The sequence below is a fragment of the Silurus aristotelis genome (genome assembly GCF_946808225.1).
Source record: "Silurus aristotelis genome assembly, chromosome: 5".
NCBI lineage: Eukaryota > Metazoa > Chordata > Actinopteri > Siluriformes > Siluridae > Silurus > Silurus aristotelis.
This window is the reverse complement of record NC_139578.1, coordinates 29,279,713-29,299,889: the sequence shown is the minus strand read 5'-3', so window position 1 is coordinate 29,299,889 and position 20,177 is coordinate 29,279,713. Positions and strand designations below refer to the sequence as shown.

At 40.7% G+C, this 20,177-nt stretch overlaps 2 protein-coding genes across 7 annotated transcripts; one reads left to right on the top strand and one right to left on the bottom strand.

Moving 5' to 3' along the window:
- The first annotated feature begins 1,185 nt into the window (after window positions 1-1,185).
- On the top strand, window positions 1,186-10,600 carry LOC310726980 (uncharacterized protein). Its single transcript, XM_083543014.1, has 15 exons — window positions 1,186-1,633; window positions 2,180-2,232; window positions 2,342-2,441; window positions 2,556-2,695; window positions 2,789-2,875; window positions 3,655-3,786; window positions 5,364-5,496; window positions 5,587-5,729; window positions 5,821-5,917; window positions 6,011-6,087; window positions 7,350-7,463; window positions 8,424-8,491; window positions 8,648-8,691; window positions 9,102-9,168; window positions 9,266-10,600. The coding sequence occupies exons 1-15, from the start codon at window positions 1,592-1,594 to the stop codon at window positions 9,415-9,417; spliced, it is 1,449 nt and encodes a 482-aa protein (XP_083399140.1). The 5' UTR covers window positions 1,186-1,591; the 3' UTR covers window positions 9,418-10,600.
- A 639-nt stretch (window positions 10,601-11,239) lies between these two features.
- Window positions 11,240-16,660, bottom strand: LOC310726976 (E3 ubiquitin-protein ligase RNF138-like). 6 transcript variants are annotated; one of them, XM_083543007.1, is made up of 8 exons: window positions 16,529-16,641; window positions 16,117-16,237; window positions 15,396-15,613; window positions 15,135-15,287; window positions 14,304-14,473; window positions 13,941-14,046; window positions 12,407-12,514; window positions 11,240-11,858 (listed from the first exon to the last, which is right to left on the bottom strand). In XM_083543007.1, exons 3-8 carry the CDS (start codon window positions 15,540-15,542, stop codon window positions 11,793-11,795), a joined length of 750 nt encoding a protein of 249 aa, XP_083399133.1. In that variant the 5' UTR covers window positions 15,543-15,613; window positions 16,117-16,237; window positions 16,529-16,641; the 3' UTR covers window positions 11,240-11,792. The 6 variants fall into 6 exon arrangements, with proteins under 6 accessions (XP_083399133.1, XP_083399135.1, XP_083399132.1 ...); XM_083543009.1 differs by having other exon boundaries at window positions 15,396-15,554; XM_083543006.1 differs by having other exon boundaries at window positions 16,117-16,199; window positions 16,529-16,640.
- Between the last annotated feature and the right edge of the window lie 3,517 nt (window positions 16,661-20,177).

Here is a 20,177-nt window from a genome sequence, read left to right as displayed (position 1 = left end):
ATGAGTAACCAAACAGTTTATAAATGAGTTACGAGTAATTGATGAGTAACTAAACAGTTTATACTCTCCATAAAACAATTTCACTGCAGTGGCGTGAAGATTAGCATGAGGCATGCTAATAGCAATTGGGGGTGCTGGAATTTAAACTCAACCGTCTGATATGTTTGTGTGGATCGATGTACAGCTGTTTGGATACACAACCTAAATGCAATTTTCAATTAATCGTTTTACATCAACTCCACTTCCTTTTTTACTGCCCCCTACTGGCTATATACACACTGGGAACTGTAATAATATATAATGCTCATCATCAGCCTGTATTCTATACGCGTGAATATTACAGTAGCTTATTATTGTACCTCTAGATGTCTACCTCTTTCCCACTCGCCTTGCAGTCGCCCTTCGTCTTCCTCATCGTCTGCAGGCAGTCAGTGGTTTTGTGTGTTCTCTTGGACATGGGACCCCTCCACAGCAGGCACAGAGGGCCAATACTTTTCACCTCCACCTAAAAGCAGCTCTTGCAGAACCCGGTGAAGACAAACACTGGATGTAAACGGTGTAAATACCGTTTCAAAAATTCTACACCAGGGCTCCTGGTTTGAGGTTCCACTCACACCTGCTGGTGGTTCCTCATGCAGATAGGCGTTATCAAGATCTCCAGACAGATGGGGCAGTTGTAGTCCTCCTCCAGGTCTGATTCTGCACCTGTCGCCTGAGATGTTTCAAGGTATAAAAAGCTTCCTGTATGTTTATAGTGGGACACTGAGACACTGTGGACATCAATGAATGCAAAGACGATATGAAAATGTAGCCAATGAAGCATATGTGACTTTTTTTTAGAAAATATTTCAACTCCTGTAACAAATAAAGAAATTAGTAAACAAATAATCCTGAAATGATCGAATAATATGAACAGAACCACACCTGACCTTCCACATTTAGTCCCTATTTGCTGATGGAATGAGCTCCACTCTTATGGGAAGATGTTTCACTGGATTTTGTGAAGATTTGTGAGATCTCTGAGCTGCTGGTGAGGTGAGGAGGTCTGGGATTCATTTAATGTTCACATTCAAATAAGGTTGGAGCTCTAGAGCAGAAGATCTTCCACATTTTTTGACCCATGTTAAGTATATCTTCGTGAAGCAGGGTGTGCGCACGGGAGGGGGGGGGGGGAAGAATTCAGGTGTCCCAATACTTCTGGCTGTCACTGATATGACGGTTTTCTACACCACATCTTCATGTCATGGGGTCTGAATCCTAGTTGCATTTGATGGCGAATAAAAGTATAAACTTGGGAGAACATCTCATTCATACCGATTCATGAGACGAGTGGAATAAATCGAAGTTACACTTCAAAACTCCGTGTGTGTGCGTGTGAACGCGTGTGAACACGTGTGTCTGTACTCATCAAAAGACTAATGCTGTTTTCTGTACTCGGGGACGCGCTCCGGAGTTGTCACGTCACAGTAGTTGGAGCGCGCGCTTCACAGGAGACCCGGAGAACCCAGGAGGAACCCAGGAGCAGGAGAGACGAGCGTCGTTTTTCTCCGAGCGCTCGCGGAGAGAACCACGGTCTCCTGCGAAGAGCTTCATGATGTTCAGCATGTTCTCCTCACCGCGACTTTGGTGGAAGGTAAGAAACTGTCAAATCCACGTGTCTCAGAGTTGACTCAAATGCGATTAAAATGTTGTTTTTTGGCCAAATAAAACAAATCTGTAACATTTGTAGGAGAATGACTTGACTGTACAATTTTGACAGAGGTGTTACCCGAAAATCATACTTACTCCATTTACAAGTTCATTTCTGATATGATTTGAGTAAAAGTCTTCGAGTATCTGATTTGAACAGTACTTGAGTATTTGACTCATATTGAACGTAGCAACGGAAGCACAATGTTAGCCAAAAATGCATCTATTAATAAAATAAAATAAAATAAAATAAATGCTATTAAAATATAGTGTAGAAGAAATGAACATCTACTGAATCATAAATGTAGTTGAGTAGAGAGAAAAAGTTGCTTTTAGCTTTGATACTCTAGAAACTAGAAAGTAGGCAAAAAATAATGACTTAAGTATGGGGATTCCGTTTACTCAAATACTTTACACCACTTGACAATAGCAATAGTGGTTTATAAGCACCATTTATGTGTGTCTGTGTGTTTGCGTTTGTTATCTGTAGAAGAACAAATTTGAATATATTCCTCCTTCAAAACCTCTGCCATCTACTGGAAGGTAAGCTGCATTACAACCATCTGCATCTCCATAATGACAGTGTGACCAATATTGTGAATATTGCAATTGTAATGACAAATGGCATTTGTTTTTTGTTTTTTTTACTCAGTGACCCAAACACACCAAAGGAGCCACCTGAAACTTTGGAGAAGTTCACAGGCAAAGGGAAGGATGAAGCAAAGAAGGTTTTCAAATGGGATTTCAGGAGGGTAAGAACATGTTTTTTGTCCACACCCATTCACACATCACACTTGCAGTTTACATCTGAAATGTTCATCGGTCTTGTTGTACCTTCTCATGTCCGTGTGTTTCTCCATGTGTAGAAGAACCTGGTGGATTCTCCTGCAGACAGCAACAAGAACAAGGAGAACTCAGTGGCAGCAAGCCTGGGTGTGGCACAAGAAAAGCTCTACGAGGAAACGAATGAGTTCAGCAAAAGTGTGGAGGATGGAAACGCATGCAGGTGAGAGATCGATGAGTAACAGCTGAGAACAGAGACCTGGAGAAATCTGTAGACACAAGAGTTCATTATTAACTCTATGCTACAATGTTTTAGATCCAAGATGATGGTGTCTGATGGAAAGATAAACAGCACAACACTAACTGTCTACCCCATCACTAAAAGTCACCTACTCACTGCTGGGTATGATACACTGATGTGTGTTTTATATCTCATTTTCTTTTGAAAATAGTATTCACATTTGGTATATTGAAAGCATACATTATATATATAGCAGCAAGTGAACATTTAGTCCTCAAAGTTGACGTGTTGTAAACAGGAAAAATGGGCAAGCATAAGGATTAAAACGAGTTTAACAAGGGCCAAGTTGTGACGTCTAGACGACTGGGTCGGAGCATCTCCAAAACTGCAGCTCTTGTGGGATGTTCCTGGTCTGCAGTGTCAGTATCTAACAAAAGTGCTCCAAGGAAGGAGCGGCGACTGGGTTGTGGGCGGCCGGGGCTCACTAAAGGACGTGGGGAGCGAAGGCTGGTCCGTGTGGTCCGATCCAACAGACAAACGCCTGTAGCTCAAACTGCTGAAGAAGTTCATGCTGTTAATGATCAATGGGTCAGAATTGTTTTGGCAGCAAAAGGGGGACCAACACAATATTAGGCAGGTGCTCATAATGTTATGCCTGGTCGGTGTGTGAGGTCACTGTAGGCAAAGAGTAACGTCTGGGTCAAACAGGGACACCCTGAAAAAACTGAGGACACTTTTTCAGACTTGTGACTCCAATGACTACAATCGGAAACAATGATTTATGTCACTTGTACTGTCACATATAGTATTCTGTCTGCTACATGAAAGTTACATGTACCATGATCTTAATTTTTGTAATATGGAGCAGTATAATTCCTGAAAATGTTTTTCCTAATGTGCTTTAATAAAAATTTGACTTTAACCAGTGGATTTGTTTTCAGGTTACCAAATTTAGGAAAAACATGCTACTGTAACGCAAGTCTGCAGTTTCTGTTTACAGCCGACGCTTTCTGCAGGGAGCTCTCCGACATCATAGACATTTATAATGACAGACTGGAGGTCCAGTTCATCAGGTATTAAAACTATACATCATTTAATTGAATGTTTATCAATGATAATAAAACACTCTTTACTACTTCTATTCTATTTACTACTATTTCCTGGTGGTCTAGTGGTTAGGATGCAGCACTCTCACCGTTGCAGCCGGGGTTCGATCCCCGGTCAGGGAACCAACCCCAGCCATTAGGGTTGCACAAGCCTTAGTGCCGGTCCCAAGCCCGGATAAATCGGGAGGGTTGCTTTAGGAAGGGCATCCAGCGTAAAAACGTGCCAAATCAAACATGCGAATGGTCCGCTGTGGCGACCCCTAATGGGAGAAACCGAAAGAAGGTTTTTATTTACTTATTTATCAATACTGTCACCTTGCATGACCTCCTTTCCCCACTATCACCAAGCTGAAGGCTAATAATGCTACATTCGTCTTACCTTATAGACACCCTCTATGTTTGTGTTTTTGGTCGCACTGAGAATTTAATTTGATTAGTGTAGAACTGTACAGTCAGTGATGTAGATACTGTAGGTACCGCTGTAAAATAACTAAGGTGTTGATTGTGAACAAGATCAGAACGATAGAAAGGAGTGAGTGGAATCAGGACTTTATACGAGGCGGTATCTAACAGTTTTAAATTCGTTTTGTAACATGCCAACAGATGGCAGCACAAGGTTGCATGCACAGTCACAGGGAGCACCGGGTGGCAAATTAAATCATCCTGTATACCTCAGGAGCTGTGCAGCTAGTGCTATTCTGACCATGTATGTTACCACGTCTGCGTACAGCAAGTTGGAACAAAAACCAACAAAGAAATTCTGTGTAAAACTGGGCAGCTGTGCCACAGAAACGTCTAACAGGTGTTTTGGCACACACGCTACAAGAGCGGAAGAACATCACTGAAAGGCGACGAGAAATCAGGAAGACAGTCAACAAGCTCAACCACCGAAAATGTTGAAATCATTCGGCAACTTGTGCATGATGATTGTCGGAGAACAATCCACAACATTACCTGCCACTGTCCATGTGTCATATGGAACAGCCCATGCAATCATCGTGTGTGATTTGAACATGCGCCGTGTTGCTGCCAAGTTCATCCCCAGGCTGCTGACCCAGGAGCAGAAGGAGCACCACGTGCTGTGTACAACCCATCCTTCATGGTGACCTTCATGCACCCTGACAAAGCAACAGTCTTCACAGTGGAAGGGCCCATCATCCCCACAACCGACAAAATCAAGGCAGGTCCGCAGCTCGACCAAGTGCTTGCTTCTCATCTTTTTTGACATTCGCGCCAAAGTGAGAATTAAAAAATGAGAATTTGTTCTCAGGGACCAGACCGTCAATAGCGAGTTCTACTGCCAGGTTTCAAGGCGTCTGAGGGAGGACATTCTGCAAAGGTGACTGGACTGTATCGCTTAGTCTGGAAACATTTTTAATACCACCTTGTTTAAACCAGGCGGAGGAATTTGATCCTTCTTGAAATCAGATTCATCAAGAAGGGAATGTTAACTTTTTTGGGGGAAAAAAAAAAGTTAATGATAATGTTGAGATCAGGAAGGTTCCTGATGATTGAACTGACAGAAAGTTTTGCTCCTTGTGCAGGTTTTTTGTGATGTTGTGGAAGATAAGGAACAATCTAGAAGGTGAAGAGGTCTGCAGTAAGGTTGATTGCCTCCTGGGTCTGTTTAATGCTGTTTCAGATGCCAACCCCATCTTCAAACTCAGAAAGGGGAATGTGAGAATATGCAAAACACAAACATGTACTAAAACATGTGGAAAAAAGTGGCCAGTCCTAGGTTTCATTTACTGCTTTGTCTGTGTGTAGAGTGCTCGTAAATTCATCTGGCAATGTCTAAACCAAATAAAGACAAGCACGAAAATGCTGGGTTGGAAAAAAAACGCAGACCCTAGATGTCCAATCAAGTCCAATTTTATAATCAAGATGAAGAAAGTTATGAAATGTTCCAGGTATGTCACAGAATGTAACATGTCCCGATTATCATTTTTCTTTATACAGCAATTTACTAGCTGTCCGTGTTGTGCATGTGGTGTGTTGCAGATGTTCATTTGAGGAGGATCAATTTAAGTTTTTCCATTACATCATCGTGCCCCTGCTTCACAAATCGCTGGACCTGTGCCTCTCCACGGCCCTTAGTGTGAGTAACTCGCAGTCTGTTTGTGTTTCATGTTTTCATTCATCAGATTATCACTAAACCCCTTTGTGTGTACAAATTACATGTGTATTGTAGTTAAAGTTTCTGGACAAGTGCAAGAAGTGTGAAAACAGAACCGTCAGATACTTTTGGACGTTCCACACTCTGCCCAGGTGAGGCTGAAACCTCTCACCCTTCACCCCAACAACACACATTTACATTTAGGCCATTTAGCGTACACCCTTTTACAGAGCCACTTACAACTGAGCAGATCAGGGTTAAGGGCCTTGCTCAAGGGCCCAGCAGTGGCAGCTGGGATTTGAACTTGTGACCCTCTGATCCAAAGTCTAAAGCCACCCCGTGAACAAACGATTTTTTTCTGTGAAAGTCAGCAAACAAAACAATATGCATGAGGTGGTGTCAAACAGCACAAGTTAGCATGCACAGTCACAGGGAGCACCAACCTTCATAAGTCAGTGTGCCAAAAGACTTCTTCCAGTGAACTTTGGGAGCTGTGCAACTGGTGCTATTATGACCACGGCGGTTACCACGTGAAATTCTGCGTGAAACTGGGCAAATCTGCTACAGAAACTTTCTCGCTGGAAACAACATGATCTCACTTCCGCACCCACCTTACTCGCCAGATTGTGGATTTCACCCTCTTCTCAAAAATTCAGGTCCGGCTCAAAGGTCGCAGTTTTGACACCATTTCAGAGATCCAGCTCGAATCGCAGAAGGTGCTTGACACGATTCGAAAAGAAGACTTCCAGGGCACGTTCCAGAAGTGGTAGGAACAGTGGGGGCGCTGTATAGCTGTGCAAGGGGACTATTTTGAAGGTGATGGTGTGTAAACGTAGATAAATAAAGTACTTTCTTGTAAACAGAGCGAGTCTCGAATTTTCTAAATCGCACCTCATTTAAAAGAACTGGGAGGTGGTAACTTGATGTGTTGGAATTTGGATTGAAAGGTCACAATTTTAAATTACAGCATCACTAAGATGGCACTGCTGGGCTCTTGAGCAAGGCTCAAAGCTCAATTACTCGGTCTCTCTAGATAAGGGATGAGAATAATGCTAGATTACTAGTTTAATATACAAATACATTTACAAAGTGCGTAACAAATAAATGGCTAATTGTACGGACACCAATAAAATGCTAAGTAATTAAACAATTTCCTGGCAATCTCAGCCACAATCCCATATGAACTATGTGGCGTCATACAATTTTATATTCCACATTTTTCTATGTAGCTTTTCTTCAGACTCATCGTGAGCCAAAAAAGTAACCTGGTCATGGATCAATTCTGTTCTTTCTGGTCTGTTTTGTGATTTATTTCAAAGTCCAAACCCCCATCTGGGTACAAGTGCTATAAGCGTCTCAGCAGTGATTCAGATCTTCAGCTTTGTCATTGCTTTTTATTTCGTTCTCTCCTCAGGTTTTTGATTCTGCACCTGCAAAGGTTCATCTCGAGCAAAAACCGTAAGCTTATCAAGCTCGATCTTCCAGTGATCATCAAATCTCAGCTGAATATAAACGTTTCGGCATTCAGGTGAAAACACACGCCATGTTCACTTGGTCATTTATACAACTGAGCAGTTTAGGGTTAAGGGCCTCGCTCAAGGGCCCAGTATTGGCAGCTTGGAAGTACTTGGTTTTGATGAAACCAATTTCTATCATTTTTGAAGCCTAAGTTTCTATTATTATGTTTTTTTGTAAACGTGTTGAATTGATGGATTGTGCAGATGAATCTTGTGTCACTAATGAAGGCAAGTGAACGGCATCGGATCAATTGATGATCAACTACTTCTCTAAAATCGATCAGAGGTCGATCTCGTGAACCTTCAAATTGGCGACATCGAAACACAGGATTACAATTTCCGAAATTGGATCATGAACCAGGAAACAAATGCTAGTACAGTAGTCAAAGTGTAAATCCTGTTCGGTCTCTTCGAATCAATATACAGTACATATATCCTGTTTAAATTCATAAATGCCGTACAGAAGCAATTCAGCTTTCTGCTTTTTCAATCATTGTAACTCAAATCGAGTTTATATCAGGAAGTATTTAACATTTTAACGATCTTTTCAAGTCAAGTCAAGTCAAGTCAAGTCAAGTTTATTTCTATAGCGCTTTTCACAACAGACACTGTCTCAAAGCAGAGAATTTAAGAGTTAAGGTGAATGATGTGTATTTATCCCTGATGAGCAGCCATGGAGACTGTGGCAAGGAAAAACTCCTTTAGATGTTATGAGAAAGAAACCTTGAGAGGAACCAGACTCAAAAGGGGAATGTTCATTGCCACAAATACTTACTTTTGAAAGATAACCAAAGGATTTTGAGAAAAGCACAGGCTTTTGCAAGAAATCCGATGTGTGGTGCTGTTTGTACACATTGTTTTGAGAAATACACGTAACGGTTTGCAAATATTAGGGATGATCCGAGAAACGCTCCGAAGCAACTGAGAAAAACTGTACATTTGTTCAAGCGGTTTATTTGTTTTTATTGCAGCAAAAATGGCCGCATCAACCGTAAATGTATTTTCCAATCCAGCCCTAAAACACCCAAACCCCAAAAAGGTAGGCTGCACTTTACATACACACATCAGTCTGTAATGAAAGTCAGTGTTAGTGATCGTTCCATTTATTCCGTTCTACTGTTTCACAAGTAGATAGTTATCCAACTATATACAAATAGGAGCTAATCGTTCCTTTGTTCGTTTCTTCTTCGTGTAGGAAACAGCAAAGCTGAGGCCAGAAAGAAAACCAGGAAAGAACTGGTGAGCAAGAGTCAGACAAATACGAGGTGGTATCAAAAGTTTAAAGACAAGCTTTGTTAACAAAGAAGGCACTTTCTTTAACTACGTTTACACACTATCACCTTCAAAATAGTCCCCTTGCACAGCGATGCAGCGCTGCCAGTGTTCCTGCACCTTCTGAACAATGTTCTGTGAACGCAGGTGGTCAGAATAGCACCAGTTTCACAGCTCCAGATGTACACAGGATGATCTCTTTTGGCACACTGACTTATGAAGGTCGGTGCTCCCTGTGACTCTGTGCAGCCTTTTGCTGCCATCTGTTGGCATGTTACAAATCTAGTCTCGACACTTTTTGATACCATTGCCTACAATGAAAGATGAACAATGTGGGTATTTTGAGTTGTGTGTAAATTGTATCGTGATGTTTTCAGATCAGATCAACCTCCACTTATCGCCTCATCAGCATCTTGAGCCATATTGGAGACCTGCCACAGATTGGTTGGATACAAACATAAAGAACAGGAATATGCAAGTAAGACACAATGTATACACTTAATAACGATCCTGTGGGTTTTTTTTTACACTTTTTTCTCAGGACATTTTGTGACTGACTCTATCAGTCCCAATCCTCCCCAGTGGGTGAACTACAACGACGAGGACGTCACTCTGACCACGGAGGAGGACGTGTTAAAGGAGAGGTCGACTTGCGGCTCTGTGTTCCTCTATGAGAAAGTGAGCACTGATTAAACTATTCTTCTGAATGGATAGAGTGGAGAAATTTAATAGGGAAATCGACGGCTGGGGGGTGAAGAGGGAAGTTGAAGCGATGCGTATGGAATATCTTGTTTCCATTAGTAGTTGACTGTAATATAAATTTAAAGTAAATGTAATTTGTTACTCAAATAGCTTTTTTTCAGGTATCTGTACTGCCCAGAGCAAGCAGTTAAGCTTTAAGGGCCTTGCTCAAGGGCCCAACAGTAGCCTTGTGGTGCCTGGGTTTGAAATCCCAACCTTCTGATTGGAAGCCCAATGGTTTAAGAAGTGAGCTACAACTATCCCCTTTGACTAAACCTATCTATGACTATAACACCCTTTAAATCTCATGAATAATTTTGTAAATATCCATAATCACCATGACATTTATTGAGGCTAATTAGCAGTGATGTACAGTAAATGTAATTTGTTAATGAACTCAAGTAGCTTTTTCACATATCTGTACTTTATGAAGTTTTTCAATTTGGGGAGTATTTTACTTCACTACATTAAACAGTCAAATATCTCACTTTTTACTCAACTATATTTAGCAAATTCCTTTAATATTTATGAGTGGATAGCCAGCTAAGAATGATGTGAAGGATGTGTTTTCTTTCTCTCGAATTAAAACTGAATTCAACCAAATGACAGCGTGCAGTTTTTTTCTCAGTTGCTTTGGAGTGTTTCTTAGATCAGAAATGAAATTCTCAAATATAGTTGTTCTAGTACAGTAAACGTGCAAATCCTGTCAGATCTCTTTCAATCAATATAAATCAAATATCCAATCGGAGTAAGACAAAGTACATGTGTGTGAATGAGAGGGAGGGCAAGTGGAGGGGTGCGGTTGCAGGGAGAAGAGGTGGAGAAGGTGGAGGAGTTCAGGTACCTGTGCTCAACAGTGCAAAGTAATGGAGAGTGTGTTAGAGAAGTGAAGAAAAGAGTGCAGGCAGGGTGGAGTGGGTGGAGAAGAGTGATAACAGGAGTGATTAGTGATAGAAGAGTATCTGTGAGAGTGAAAGGGAAAGTTTATGGGACTGTGGTGAGACCTGAGATGTTGTATGGTTTAGAGACAGTGGCATTGAGTAAAAGACAGGAGGTGGAGCTGGAGGTAGCAGAGCTGAAGATGTTGAGGTTTTCGTTGGGAGTGACGACGATGGACAGGATTAGAAATGAGTTTTTTAGAAGGACAGCGTATGTATGACTTTTTGGAGACAAGGCGAAGGTGAGATTGAGATGGTTTGGACATGTGCAGAGGAGGGACATGGGGTATATCAGTAGGAGAATGCTGGAGATAGAGCCACCAGGAAGAAGGAAAACAGGAAGACCAAAGAGTAGGTTTATGGATGTGGTGAGGGAAGACATGCAGGTCGTTGGTTTGAAAGAGGCAGATGTAGAAGACAGGGGTGTGTGGAGACGGATGATCTGCTGTGGAGACCCCTAATGGGAGAAGCTAAAAGAAGAAGAAGAATCCAATCGAATAAATACATTTGTGCTTTTGAAATTCATAGATGCCAAACAAAAGATATTTAGACTCACTGGAATCCAACCCATAGTTTACAGGACTTTTGACAAATTCTTACTTTTGAGAGATGAAGTATTTTGAGAAAAGTTCAGGCTTTTGCAAGAAATCCAGTGTCGCGCTGTTTGTACACATTGTACAAAACTGCAAATATTAAGGATGATTTGAGAAAAGCGCCAAAGCAACCTAAAGAAACAGTAATGTTAAAAACGCATACAAATAATAATGGAATCAGTTTCAGACAAAATCGGCAAAATATTTTTCAATTTTAATTTGCTATAAAAAAAAAAAAAAAAGTTAAACATCCCATAAATGTTTTTTGTTCATTGGTTTAAACATTCCATAAAATTAAAATGAAATACAAGACAATTATTTCTACATTTAGCTCACAACGACAGGAAATGATCGTTGGTCATTTCTTTGTTCATGAATTACTTTTCACAGTGTTTTAGTGAAAAACGTTAATTAAATGAAAAAAATAACTGCGTGTCTCTATCTGTGTCTGCTGCATGAAACTAAGTTCCTGAGCTTCTCTGAGTGATGAAGATGACGATGACGACGACGCTATGAAGTGCAGATATTCCTGTCATTTAAAGTGCAAACGTAAAGCTAATACAAAACCGAGCAACCGTGCTACAAAACAAGCCTTGAAACCTCTTGAAACCACCTCGTATTAATCTCTGGTTAAATAAAAAAAATTGCTGGAATATGAAATAATGTGATGGATTTCCTCAAACTATGTTCTACATTAACGCAAAGCAAAAGAAGAAAAAAGTTCCCAATCAATACTTCTGTTTCAGCAATGGGTTAAAGTGCGGATCCGCTGGCAAACCAGAAAACCAACCGTTGTTTAAAACTCCTGCACCGACATCTGCAGCGCCCAGAAGATCTGCAAATCTTCATCAAGATTTTCATTCTGGAAGGAAAACACCAGGAACAGACAAAGAGTAAAAAGGCTTTAAAAAAATATTGCATCAACCTTCAATGAGTACCAATCTCCACAAAATCTAGTGCAACATCTACCCAGAAGAATGGAGGATATTATACCAGAGACACCTGGACATCCAATTCCACATTCAGTTCCCATTTAATATTTTCTTTCTTTCAGGCTTCTCCCGTTAGGAGTCGCCACAGAGGACCATCCGCATGTTTGATTTGGCACGTTTTTACGCTGGATGCCCTTCCTAACGCAACCCTCCCCATTTATCCGGGCTTGGGACCGCCACTAAGGCTTGTGCAACCCTAATGGCTGGGGTTGGTTCCCTGACCGGGGATCGAACCCGGGCCGCAGCGGTGAGAGCGCCGCATTCTACCCACTAGACCACCAGGGAACCTCAGTTCCTATTTACTATGAAAATTTTTCCATATAATGTATTTGATCTCCAAAACTTCATCTGGTGAAAAGTTCAAATTAAACCAATAGACTTCTTTTTAACGTTATGTTAATTTCTTGCTTTTTTTTACCATGTAGGCAGTGTAGCTGTAGCCGTGTCTGCGCACCAAATGGCCAATAAAGTTATGGCTGGTGTAGTTGGGGTCTCCCCATGGCATGCTCACGCAGATCGGACACACCTTCAGACAGAGCGAGAAACACGTGATCATTCATACAATGGAAACAAATCCACACTTGAAGTGAACTGTGGTGTTGAGGTTCTCTAGAGGAAAGTGCACTCTATTGATAAATATAGAGGAGATATTATAAGTTTGAAGGAACATTTCTGAGGAGATTAGTTACAAAATACTTCCTCTGTGATCCAAAAATGGTAGAAAATTCTGAGGAAACTGGTTTGATGGAAGATCCCAAATGCACTATTTTTATTAACTCCAGATAAATGGGTTTAGTGGTTTCTAAAGTGGTTTTAGTGGTGGGTTTATTGTGAGGAACCTATTCCACCAAACTGGTTTGGTGGAAGATCTCTAACATTTTTGGAGAAGGATTTCTAGATTCATGTGTTTGTTGAAAGATCTCAAGCTAGTATGATCAATATAATTTATCTCATGATAAACTAGCTTGGCAAAAGATCTCTTGATAAACCAGTTTATTAGAAGTTCTCTAGATAAATGAGTTTATTAACAGCTCTGTGGGAATCTATTTTATTGGAAGATCTCTTGATGAATGAACTTCTCGAATACCTCTAAATATAATACTTTGGTTGGAGATTTCTAGACTAAATGTTTGGAGAAAGACTTCTAGATCAATGCTTTGTTGGAAGTTTGGCAGAAGATCTCTAGATCAGTTTATTTGGTGGAAGATCTTAAAATAAGCTAGTTTGGTGGAAGAGCTCTATGTAGATGATCTCTAGATTAACTATTGTGATTAAAGATGTCTAGAATTTAATGGAAGATCTCTAGATTAATATGTTTGGAGAAAGATCTCAAGTTTCATTAGTTCGATCAATAAAATGTATCTGATGAACTTTTTTGTCAAAAGATTTTAACTTACTTTGGTGGAAGCTCCATAGAACCTATTTTGATCAAAGATGTCTAAATAAAGTAGCTTGGTGGAAGATCTCCAGATTAATCTGTTTGGAGGAAGAGCTCTAAATCAATGCTTTTGTTGGAGGATCTCAATTTACATTAATTGAATCAATATAGTTTATCTCATGATAAAATAGTTTAGCAGAAGATGTGAAGATAAACTTCTTTAGTAGAAGATCTCTTGATAAATGAATTTGCTGGAGAATCTGAAGGTAAACCATTTTTATGAAAGTTGTCTGGATGAATTTGCTCGGTGTAGATCTCAAAATAAAAGAGTTTGATGGAAGACCTGTAGATAATTTAGTCTGGTGGAAGATCTCAGGTAAATGACTTTGATCAATATCATTTATCTCATGATAAGCTTAATAAGTTTGGAGGAAGATCTGTAGATAAATCAGTCTGGTGGGAGGTTTTCAACTATTTTGATGAAAGATGTCGAGATGAATTAGTTTAGTGAAAGGTCTCTAGGAAAATGATTTGGGTGGAAGATCACTGATCTGGTGAACGTTGTTGAGCTTACGATTGGTGTGAGGTCTTGATGATGGTGACGAACACAATGCTCCATCAGGGCCATGTCGCTGAGGTCCATCAGTGAGCAGTAAGGACAAGAGTACACTCTTCCTGCTCTGAACACACACACAGAACTAAATCATTAGCACTAGCACACTCATTAGCCTTATACTTCATGGTTAAGGGCCTTGCTTAGGGGCCTGGCAGTGGCGGGCCTTGAACCCACAAACGTCTGATCAAAAGTCCAACATCTTAACCACTAAGCTACCACACCTTCATTTCTGTTTTCACATTGTTACATCGTAACCAATGTACAGTATGTGTTTAAGTACTTCCGGTTTAAGGCTACTTGAGCATGTCACGGTGTTCACACCTGTCAGATGGTGTAGGAATAGTGATGTTGGGAATTAATACACTGCTTCGTGGTGAGTCCGTGTGCTGAGTTTGGGCAGGAAGTGCCACTGTGGGTTCACTGATGGGACCAAATTCCTCTATATACTTCCTGCAGCTTTTGTAGTGGAGCCTCATTTTGCTGAGAAGTTTCTGTGAAGATAAAGTGGGGGAAAAAACGCAAATCATATATTTATGGCATTTGGCAGATGCCATTATCCCTAAAGGGCCTTGTTCAGGGGCCCAGCAGTGGCAGCCTGGTGGTGCTGGGATTTTAAACTCATGACTTTCCGATCTCAAGTCCAACATCCAGTGAGCTACCACATGTTTTACAGCATGTTTGTGTGGGTTGATGTACAGTTGCTTGGTTACACAAGCTAAATATAACACACACACACACACACACACACACACACACACACACACACACACACTTTTAGGTCATCTGGTTAATGGGAACGTGGTCATGTTGTGGTAATTTGATTGTACTGAGTAAAAAGAAGAAACCGAAACCACTGAGTAAATTACAGGACTTTCCCAGTGATGAAGTATAACAAATATGTAGGAAAAAGAGCTCCACCTGCTGGAGAATATATGGACTACATGAAACAGAGAGTGCATGCTGGTTATTTTCCATTACAGCACATAATAATAATAATATTAATAATAATAATAATAATAAGAAGAAGAAGAAGTAAAGCAGACTTCTATAAATCCGTTTATCTTCAACGTTGTAAAATAAGTTTCTGTTCTTGCTTACATGATAGCAGCTACAATTTTTCACACACAAACACCTATAGTAGAAGATTTATACCTCTTTCCCACACGCCCTGCACGTGCCCTTCATCTGCCTCATCCTCTGCTGGATGTCAGTGGCTCTGTGCACTCTTTCGGACACGGGGCCCCTACACAGGGGGCACTGAGGGCCCAGACTTTTCACCGCCACCTGAAAGCAGCTCTTACAGAAAATGGTGAAGACAAACTGTATGAGTATCGATTGAACAATTCTTTTCATCACAATGTTTAAGTATATAGTTTATTGTACTCCATGGCTCCTGGTTTGAGCTTCCACTCACACATGCTGGCAGTTCCTGGTGCGGATGGGCATTTTTAAAACCTCCTGACAGATAGGACAGTCAAAGTCCTCCACCGGTTCTGATTCTACACCTGCTGCCTGAGATGCTTCACTCGAGTCCATGTTTAATCCAAGTGAGTTTCCCATTTATTCTGATTCCTGATAAAGAACGAAGTGCAGACGGGTTCATCTTTATTCAGTTCAAGTCAGTTGGATTTCTGGATATTGTCACAAAGCAAGTTCACAGAAATGCAGATGTAAATGTAGATGTTTACAAATAACAGAGGAGACAGTGGGACTAAAAAGCTTCTTGTATGTTCATAGAATAAAAATTTGATCAATAGATGAAGAGAATATGAAAATGTAACTGAGACAAATTAATACAGTGGTGGGCGGTCAGGGCCAGCAAAGCCTTCTCTGCTGGGATAGATAGATAGATAGATAGATAGATAGATAGATAGATAGATAGATAGATAGATAGATAGATAGATAGATAGATAGATAGATAGATAGATAGATAGATAGATAGATAGATAGATAGATAGATAGATAGATAGATAGATAGATAGATAGATAGATAGATAGATAGAAAGTGTCAGAGATATTTCTCTCTCTCACACACACACACACACACACACACACACACACACACACACACACACACACACACACAGACACACACAGTTAACTGCATTTAAAGTTTGTATTGCCAAATTCTTACATTTCAGCCCCAAGAATGATCGTGTGACACGATTAAACAGAAGAATCCAGACTTGTTCCTCATTGTTCAGTCAGAAAAGCACCCTGATATTCAGATCAACAGATTAGAAGAGGATGTTTGGCTTTCCGTCAGGCGAAACAGGTTTTGTATGAAAAACATGCAGCTATTCAACAGACGGTTCAGGATTTCTTTCTCTACCACAACACTAAACTAATCCCTGATATGACATTCTCTACACCACATCTTCATGTCCTGGGTAGTTTAAGCAATAGTTGTATTTGATGGTGCATATGAATATATTGATGATTTCCTGCACACTTCCTCATCTCAGGTTCAGAAAACCACAACATAAACATCTCCTTCATACAATATTCATGAGACTGTGAAGTATATTGAAGTCATTAACACTTACAGTGAGTGATGTTCCTCTGGAAGCTCTCAAGATCTCAACTTCTGGAGCTCATGCTTTAAAGTCCCTTCTGTGTCTGTGTGTGTGTGTGTGTGTGTGTGTGTGTGTGTGTGTGTGTGTGTGTGTGTGTGTGTGTGTGTGTGTGTGTGTGTGTGTGTGTGTGTGTGTGTGTGTGTGTGTGTGTGTGTGTGTGTGTAAATGTGTGTGAGTGAGTGAGAAGTTCAGTTTCACTTTCTCCCCGGGTTGTCTAGCAGTGAAAAACACCGAGCTGTTTTGCAGTCCCGGCCCCAGGCTAAGCAGGAAGCTCAGCTTATCTTTTTTTTTTTTTTTTTTAACAACAATCCTGATCTAACTTCCTGTTTAACAGCCTCCTTTTTCATTCTCTTTCCCTACAATGTAGAGCTCTGTGGGATTTGATGGGGTTCTGATGGTTCAGTCTATTGTGGGTATTGATGAAGTGGAGAAGTTTGTTAGTAGAAGAAGGAAATTAGAAAGAAGAAGAAGATGGAGACGGAGGGGTAAGAGAAGAAGGAAAATGTAAAGAAGAAGATAAGAAAGAAAAGGAACAAGACAAAGTAAAATAAGAATAAAAACAAGGAGAAGAGGAAGACAATAAGAAGAAGAAGGAGGAGGACAGAAAAGAAGAAGAAGAAAGAGGTGAAAAAAGAAGATGAAGTAAGAGGAGGAGTAGATGGAGAAGGAGAGGAATAGAAAAGAAGAAAAGGAAAAACAAGAAAAAGAAGAAGTAAGAGGAGTAGGAGGAGGAGATGAATGAGGAGAAAGAAAAGAAAAGGAATTTAGAAGAAGAAGAAGAAGAAGAAGAAGGGTGGAGGAGAAGAAAGAAAGAAAAGGAGATAATTTATTTTCCTGAAATGCTCTTTTGAGTATCTGATGTAAAAATGATTTGGTCTGTTTTGAAAATAAATGTGAAATCGTCGGAGACACCACTGGAGCAGATCAGGTTATTGTCCCTGGAGCAAATCAGGTTAATATAACTGGAGCAGATCAGGTTAATGTCCCTGGAGCAGATCAGGTTATTGTCCCTGGAGCAGATAAGGTTATTGTCCCTGGAGCAGATCAGGTTATTGTCTCTGGAGCAGACCAGGTTATTGTCCCTGGAGCAGATCAGGTTATTGTCTCTGGAGCAGGTTAGGTTAATGTCCCTGAAGCAGATCAGGTTAATATAACTGGAGCAGATCAGGTTAATGTCCATGGAGCAGATCAGGTTAATATCCCTGGAGCAGATCAGGTTATTGTCCCTGAAGCAGATCAGGTTAATGTCCCTGAAGCAGATCAGGTTAATATAACTGGAGCAGATCAGGTTAATGTCCCTGGAGCAGATCGGGTTATTGTCCCTGGAGCAGATCGGGTTATTGTCCCTGTAGCAGATCGGGATATTGTCTCTGGAACAGATCGGGTTATTGTCTCTGGAGCAGATCGGGTTATTGTCTCTGGAGCAGATCAGGTTATTGTCCCTGGAGCAAATCAGGTTAATATAACTGGAGCAGATCAGGTTAATGTCCCTGGAGCAGATCAGGTTATTGTCCCTGGAGCAGATAAGGTTATTGTCCCTGGAGCAGATCAGGTTATTGTCTCTGGAGCAGACCAGGTTATTGTCCCTGGAGCAGATCAGGTTATTGTCTCTGGAGCAGGTTAGGTTAATGTCCCTGAAGCAGATCAGGTTAATATAACTGGAGCAGATCAGGTTAATGTCCATGGAGCACATCAGGTTAATATCCCTGGAGCAGATCAGGTTATTGTCCCTGAAGCAGATCAGGTTAATGTCCCTGGAGCAGATCAGGTTAATATAACTGGAGCAGATCAGGTTAATGTCCCTGGAGCAGATCGGGTTATTGTCCCTGGAGCAGATCGGGTTATTGTCCCTGTAGCAGATCGGGTTATTGTCTCTGGAGCAGATCGGGTTATTGTCTCTGGAGCAGATCGGGTTATTGGCCCTGGAGCAGACCAGGTTATTGTCCCTGGAGCAGATCAGGTTAATGTCCCTGGAGCAGATCAGGTTAATATCCCTGGAGCAGATCAGGCTATTGTCTCTGGAGCAGATCAGGTTATTGTCCCTGGAGCAGACCAGGTTATTGTCCCTGGAGCAGATCAGGTTAATGTCCCTGGAGCAGATCAGGTTAATATCCCTGGAGCAGATCAGGTTATTGTCCCTGGAGCAGATCAGGTTACTGTCCCTACTCATAGGCCCAACAGTGTCAGTTACAGTGTTATGGTGTTACAGTTACTTATTCTTCTGTATTTTCCTCAGACATTTTGAGTTTCCATTGTTGCAGGCTTCCTTTTATTCCTTCACATAATTTTGAAGCAAAATATGTAAAGTTTCTGAGGCGTGTCAGTTGTTACTTATCATTTTACACATTTTGATACTTAAAATAATGAACTTTGGGTGACTTGAAAACCGGAAGGAACAGTTTGTTTGGTTTCCAATTCCCTCCTTACACTTAACCAGAGGAAAAGACTTCATCATTTGATGTCACACTGCACATTCCTAAAACATTAGCAGTTCCGAGAAATCAGGCCTGGATAAATAATGAGCCATTTTAAGGGAAAAAAAAACTCTTGGGCCTTTGAGCAAGGCCCTTTACCATCCAACATGCCATATAGGAAAAAAGAGTTTCACTGTGCTGTAATGTGTGTCAAAAAAAAGTCTGTCTTTTTTCTCTTTCATATGATGTAAAAAAGGTAACAAATCGACACGTTTGAGTTTTTACATTGAGCCGAGTTCAATGACTGAATCCAGGTCAAAGGTTTCTCTCATTTCAAGCTCTTTATTATAACATATATAAAATGTCCTTTATTTTGTCAGCATTTTTCCGAGAAGAAACACGTTACTGCTCACATTGGCATGCAATGTTCCCAAGAAAGCCTTCAACAGAAACATTCATATAATCCATTCATTCTTACACTATAAAGCATGTGTGGATCTAAAAGTATATGGACACCTGAAGATCACACCTAATCGATGGTTTCTACCTCAAACACTTTATATAAAAATATGAATAAAAATAAAATATGCTGTAGCAATAGAAACTACGAGGCTCGGATGCCGTTCCAGGATCGAAATGCTCCTCACACAGTGTATACCTTCATGTAGACAAGGTTGGAGAACTTAAAAAAAATCCCTGAGAAAACCTTTGGGATAAGATGGAATCGGAGCCTCCTGAGCCTCCTCACTCACTCTGGTAGATGATAGAAACGGGACGATCAGGTGTCCATATAATTTTGATCAAATGTTGGTGTGTTTCCTGAACATTATGCACATGTAAATTATGTTCCTGATTCTTCACCCAATAGATCACATTGACCCTCAATGAATTAAATGTATAAACAGACCCCCTGGGAATACAGTCAAAAACCTCATTCACATCACAACCATTAGCTATAAAAAAAAAAATTCATTCGTAGTTTTCCGACGGCGATTTGACTACCGTGGAAAACCGAAACGGAAACAGCACGGAAAATTGTTCAAATTTCGGGTTCACGTTTAGAACCAGAATAAACAGCAAGAAACAGGGAGACGTTTCAGCATTTTGCTTCAAACGTTCGATATTTTTTGGCCAAACAGTAAATCAGAACCATTTAGGGTTCTTCAGATGTTCCTCTGAGAAGTACCCTTGAAAAAAACGCTACG